At 32.0% G+C, this 6,657-nt stretch overlaps 1 protein-coding gene across 1 annotated transcript; it reads right to left on the bottom strand.

Annotated features, from left to right (window-relative positions):
* Window positions 1-100: 100 nt before the first annotated feature.
* Window positions 101-6,563, bottom strand: LOC148616656 (uncharacterized). The gene is made up of 5 exons (XM_088583849.1): window positions 6,384-6,563; window positions 5,106-5,168; window positions 3,752-3,887; window positions 2,329-2,432; window positions 101-1,484 (listed from the first exon to the last, which is right to left on the bottom strand). The coding sequence occupies exons 1-5, from the start codon at window positions 6,408-6,410 to the stop codon at window positions 1,074-1,076; spliced, it is 741 nt and encodes a 246-aa protein (XP_088439975.1). The 5' UTR covers window positions 6,411-6,563; the 3' UTR covers window positions 101-1,073.
* Between the last annotated feature and the right edge of the window lie 94 nt (window positions 6,564-6,657).

Below are 6,657 nucleotides of genomic sequence, written 5' to 3'. Positions count from 1 at the left end.
GTGTTTTCATTGACCCCTAAGACTTTTGAAATTTAATGCTAATCAACTTGCAGTGTAGTCCAGAATATTGACATGTTGGAATAAGACACTGACAACAAAACAAAATTAAATAATAATTTTATTGTAATAAACTTTCATAAATCCTCAGAAAAATTTACTGTTCAGCACATTAACAACATTTTTATTCATTTTATCAGTTTTCTAGTTATGTATGTAGCATTTACATTGTATAATTGGTAAATTTTGAAAATTAGAATTCCTTTCTACTATTGTTGAATGCACAAAAAAACTGGGTTTTTTTTTATTATTGACGAAATTATTATTCAAATTGTTTAATTGTGAGCAAAACAACAAATCCAATATCTAATATAAAGATATTTAAATATGTGAAGGCTACCAATTGCACAGTGAGGTGGAAGGAAAAAACTTAAACCATTGTAGACATAAAATTACATAAAAACACAGAACATTTAATATCACAGATCAAGTAAAAAATTAATGGTCAACAACCAGTTGTTAAAAAATTATGACTTCATGATTCTCCAAGATGGTACTCACACAATTAAGTTCCATTAAAATCTTCATCCAAACCCCAGAAACCATATGTCCACCACCATTTAATTAGTACATGCAACATTTTTTTTTGTAAATGACTCCCCAGTAAAAAAGAACTATAGAAAAACTATTAGAAAAAGCACCACTAAAGAACAGATGATAAATTATTATATTCCTAATTGTATATACTTAGAACAAAAAAAGGGGTATCCAGTGTGTAAACACAGCATATTAAATGAAGTCCAACTGGGTTAAAAAAAATCTATTTTGTCAAATGCATATCAATCTCACAACTCTAGGCAGTGTATAACACTTAACATTATTAATAATCTTCAAAAGTAACAACATATTCTATTTCTATGGCTTATTATTCACATGTATTTATTGCATGATTTGGTACTCAAATTCAATTAAAACTCACTAATATTCAACAAAAAGCTCATGTATATCTCTATAAGTCAACTGAAATTGTTAACATTTCCTTCTTCTAAGTTAGTTTACGATCAGTTGTATTGAGTCTATGCATTCTGTACTACTGGAGATTTAGGAGATGGCCAGTTGATAGGAGTTCTAACAGACAGCCTTTGTAGCTCAGGTTCAATAGCATCTATAGCATTTGTAGTGACATTCTGTTGGGGTGTTCTCCTCCTAGAGCCTCCTGACCTCGGTGGTGACCTAGGGTCAGGCCAGTTAAGAGCTGGAGTGACTGGTTTAGAACCCAAAGGAGTAGGTACTCTAGATCCTACTTTTGGTGTTCCTTGTTTGGATCCTGCAACTTTAGGACTTGTTGATAAAGGTTCAGGATTTCTAGCACCAGATCTGGCCAATGACCCATCAGCCCCAGCCACAATTGTTTCAAATGGTGCAAGTAAGTTGTCCATTCCATTATCAGCTTTAACATCTTCTTTTACTGGTAGAGGATCTGGTACCTGCAAGAAGAAAGAAATATACATCATTGGTTTAACTTAATGAGTTCCCAAGCGTGGTTTCCTTCTTTGATACCCACCCTTTCATTGGCACTTAGTTACTTTTGCATTTTTTTTTATATACAGATTGACAACTATGCTCAGTAAAGATAAGGAAGAGAAATTAATGCTAGAAACAATAAATGAAATTTTCCACTATTGAAAATGTTGGCAAAATAACATCAACAAATCAAAAATGGAGGTATTCACTTACTCGTGTTCATGAATCTGACCATGCTTGCTTGAACACGAAGTTTGGTCTTGAATTTTGGTTTTATTTTCACAAATACATCCTTTCCTGTGTAGGTTTGCATATAAGAAAATTATACAAAAAAAACCCAAAAAAACAATTGGCTGAAATTGTGTTCTTCAAATGGCAAATTAAGCCTAACTTAAATGTCATGCTAGGATTAACCCCACTTGTACAGGAAGTTAATCAGACAGTACTCCAAAATTACTTACAATGTATGCCCCATATATATAAAGTCACACTCAAGTTTGACATTAGTCCATCCATTAAAAGCTGAGATAATTGTGAAAAAATTCAGAGGAACAGACAAGGTGACTCCAATACAACCCACTCACCCACTCCTTGAGTAGGGGTATAAAAAAAAAGAGGATTTAAAAATGTAAAGAGGGTCATATTTGATAAAGTTTACAGGGTGAAGCACACTATAGCAGTCAAATAAGATTGGACAGAGTGTTTTTACACAATATCTGCAGTTTAGAAACCAGTCATGAAAATATCTACTCAAATTAGTTCATGTATTTCATTCCCAGAGGAAACTTTCTAAGCTTGTAAACTTACTTTACATCTTTTAAGCTTTCCTCTTAGAACAATATCTCCATCTGTCTTGGAGCGCAGTAACCTTTCAACTGAGTCCCCAGTTCTAGCTGTTGGATTTGTATTACCTGAAAATCAAATGAAATAAAAAGAAATTGCTCTACAGTAATATTTGAAATGTGTTGAATCAGTTTCATTGTTATAAGACTTGCAGTAAATTAATTACATGTGTCAAAAATTGTTAAGTAGGTTTAAGATGTGCAATTTGTTCTTAAGTGTGTTTGTAAAATTCAGGCAAAAATGGGAAAAATCAGAAACATGCATGTCAAAACCCCACCCATCTCACAATGTAATATCACTGAAGGATACTTTCTCTATTTGAAAAGACCATTATTTCATTTCTACATCACAGGCTTTGTGCAGAAATTTTTCAATAGAATCTTAGAAAAATGATATTTTTGACAGAGTTATCTGCCCTTGAAATGTTAATTTTCAGTGCATTTCAATGAAATTGTAACTCAATGGTTCAGCATGACATGGAAAATCTTGTCTGTTTTCCTTGGTTCTAATGGTGCAAATAGTCAAATTATACTGTCAGAACGATGGGTTTTTTCCATACCATGTTTCACCTACTGCCTGATTCTTACAGGGACTGACACTTTACAAAGTAAATATAATATTTAAGAAAGTTAGGAATGTAGACATACATGATGCAAGCAAGGAAGTGGAAAGTTGTAACTGTAGTGACCAAAATATAACTAATTAATTTCTGTCCTAAAAATGTCACTACTAATTGAATCAAAGGCTGTAGTTCCATAAATTTTGCATCCCAGGCTTTGTAGGGGTATTAGAAATTATCACAAAGTATTTTCTTGTGGTAAGTATGCAAAATTGTACAAAACAAATAAAACTTTCAGGCTGAGCAGTGTTCTTTTCTAATACATGTAATGCTAAAAATGGCATAATTTTTTTCCAAATAAGATTAATAATTAAGTTTCCAATTGGTAAATATGTGTAGTCCATGACTGATTAACTGTTTATGAATTGTCTTTTCCTCCTTATCATTAAAACCATTATGAATTAAAAACAAACTGAAAGATTTTGTACATTAACTTAATTATTCTAAATTTCCATATTTTAAGTTCTGTTACAGAGGATGGGGTAGTTTTGATTAAAGCCCAAACAATTAATATCACTACAGATATACCATAAATTAAAAAATAACAATATACCAAAATATAACTTCAAAAAAGACAATGTGAACTCTGGTCAGATGGGGTATTCAATAAAGGTGGAAGATGACTTAAATTTGTTTCTAAGAACCAAAAATTGCCTTTTTGGACACACATTTTTTTTTTTAAATATGACAGAAAAAGAAAGTTTCTCAAAATTCAGAAAATCAAGAAAATCTGTTACATGTATGTGTGTGTGTGTGTGTGTAAAATACCTGGAATTTTTAAGGGCATGTCCCATGTGCCAACAAATGTGCCCCATGGTGAGTCTCTTGATCTTTTTACCCCTGGAAGTAAATGTCCTCTGTTTGTGGCAACAATCTGTGTGAATCCATCAAAAGCTCTTGGTCTCTATAATAATATAATGATAATCAATTAATTTACATGCAAATGAAAAAGTCTAGACTAACTCACATGCCAAATATAATACTGCCTCTTGTATGATCCATGAAAAAAAAAACAGTTAATAAGTAATAATATCTGTATGAATAAAGAAAACTTTCCTTTACAAAATGCACTTTTCTCTTCATTTTTCAAACAATGTAAAAAAAATCTGTAGTTCAAAGCTACTCAATATTCACACAGAAAAATTCAATCCATTAAAATAAATACACTGTGGGAAAGTTATTGTTGTAAATTTTTATGATAAATCCTTTTGTACAGCAATATTTAAATTAAACTGTCAATGTGCTTTGTTAAAGGTTGAACTAAAAATTCTTTCACTTAAATCACTGTTGCTTTCCTATGTCAACATTAAAGGTAAGAATCAGGTGAGAAAATAAAAAGAGGTCTATTGTGCTATCATCAGGTCATGGTTGTAAATTTATTTTTAATTTGAGTGTGTAGGTTTAAAAAATGAAGATATGTTTTTTTTTTTCACAAAAAAATCATTATATACATCAACTTCAAGAGTTAAATACCTGGTTTACTTTATTACATCTACATATACCTTTCTAGGTATTAAGTCAATACAATTATAATTTATATCCTTGACACAATACTGCACAATAAACATGCTAAACATGAAGTTATCTTACAACTGGTAAAGTACCAGTAGTTACATGTATGCCCAGAAGGGATAGCAGGTATGGTACATAGTAATACTGATGGTATAAATGAGAACCCGGAAAAAAGGATTTTATGCCTAGAACACCAAAAATTACTACAGACAAAAAAGTCTTGCAACACAAAGAACTTCAAAGTACAAACATAAACACCAAGTGTAAATATCCAATTAACAAGCATGGGAGCAATAGGTGCTCCAGAAGGATAAGCTTATTGAAGGTTAAAACCAGTGAAAGAGGAGATGGTAGCTAGTCATTCAGCATTGGAATTTAACATTGTACACTGTCAATTGCTTTTATGGAAAGCTAGGATAAAATGAAATGCAGAACCAGAATTCACAGGGACAAGAAACTTTCATCTTCTAGATACATCATATAGTAAAGCATCCTATTTTATGCTTTTAAAAATTATCATCACCCCTAAAAAACAGTTTCTCCCTTTATACATCTACAAATGTATGTAGCCAAAATTAAACATCCATCTAGCATACATTGAATAACATACCTCTCTATATTCACTAGCTATTTGCCAATTCTGTAACTTCTTGGAATCAAATGCATTGGTATACTGAAATAAGAGACAAAACAACATTCTTTATATCTGCATGTGTATAATGATTTTTTGGGACCAGCTGCAGCCTGCACTGTGGTGTAAGGGTTTCCTAGACGTTCACTGAAGACCAATGGGTGGCCTTGGACTGACATTTTCAGCCTGGTGGGGTTGTTTCCTCTTTGACATATTCACCATACCTATTCTATTTATAAATTTATAAATGATAGATAATAAGTGTACCCTATAATTACCTAAGCTCAGGACATGATTGATATACACTGTACATAATGGCAATAAAACATATTTATAACCTTTGAAGAACTCTGAAATAGGTCAGGAACACAGGATCCTTTGTCCCCCAACTCTTGTACAAGTACCACTGGTAAAGAGAAAAATTATACTAAATCCCCATAACATATACTGTAGCTAGATTATTTGTTTTGTTTTGTTTTTTTTTCAAATACATGTACGCATACAAATATATTCATAGTATGAATTCAACATAACCTTATTTATAATTTTCTAAACATAGAAATATGCTCTCAACAAATAGTTTTTGTTATATTGATGGAATTAAAAATAAATTCCTGAATTCTTTGTACTTGTTGTATGGTCATGGTTCCATATTGAAAAACTATTTTTTTAATTCTTGGACTTGGAATATTTTTCAAACCTTTTGTCCTAAAAGGCTCATATAGGTACTTGAGGCCCGGACAAAGTTTTTCCGTCCTCCAGTACTGTACACATATACTATATGGATAAAAAACATTCTTTACTATCCATTGCCTCGGCTCTTTATATAGTAATATTTGGCAAACACCCCCTTTTTCTGAGGAACCCCAGCTGGCACCTCTTCCTTTCAAAGTGTCTGTATCCACCTCTGATTTATGTACCTTATCACATAACAGGTCTACCTCATAAAACAATAAGTTCTTTATTATCTAATGCTTTACAAGGTACAAAATTTAAGTTATTCAGAAAAAAAAACAAGCAACAACAACCCCCTGTTTACCTCCATCCAGGTGTAACTGAATGAACCAGCAAGCTATTTTATTCACCTAATTAAAAGTCACAGTTTAATCATGATTCATAGCGACTATTACTTGAACTACTCTTGGCTAACAACTAACTATCTTCAATTATTGAGTTTGGCATTGCGTAAGTCTTCACTTAAGTTGTAAGTTGTTAAAAATCGAACAACTCACTGCATATTTTTACTAAGGAACAAACCTGGTTAGCACTAAAATGTAGAGACATAATGACAGCTTAATCACTGGCTATAAACCGTTATTCAGTCTGCCAATTGCCCTTGTATGACCAGATAAACAGCAGTTTTTGTTAATTTCTTTTGCACTTGGTGGTGTTCGCCATAACAATACAACTTCGTTACCCTAGGCAACGGGAAACTAATATTATTTAAATAAAGAAATCTTTCAACAAATATCAGTGGTTTGTAAGGTTCACCGTCGATAATTATTTAGCTTTAATTTTCACTTCCATTTTT

The sequence above is a fragment of the Perna viridis genome, chromosome 5 (genome assembly GCF_037379345.1).
Source record: "Perna viridis isolate PV_CMFRI_1.1 ecotype Kerala chromosome 5, ASM3737934v1, whole genome shotgun sequence".
Taxonomy (NCBI): Eukaryota; Metazoa; Mollusca; class Bivalvia; order Mytilida; family Mytilidae; genus Perna; species Perna viridis.
The sequence above is the reverse complement of the archived record's forward strand: the minus strand, read 5'-3'. Positions and strand labels throughout refer to the sequence as shown.

Bases quoted from the DNA above. Each gene is read 5' to 3' on its own strand.
- LOC148616656 (XM_088583849.1), bottom strand. From the start codon at position 6,410: ATGTCTCTACATTTTAGTGCTAACCAG. The intron at 5,169-6,383 runs GTTTGTTCCTTA...CTCTTATTTCAG, and splicing joins TACATTTTAGTGCTAACCAG to TATACCAATGCATTTGATTC. The intron at 2,433-3,751 runs GTATTTTACACA...TTTGATTTTCAG, and splicing joins CATGCCCTTAAAAATTCCAG to GTAATACAAATCCAACAGCT.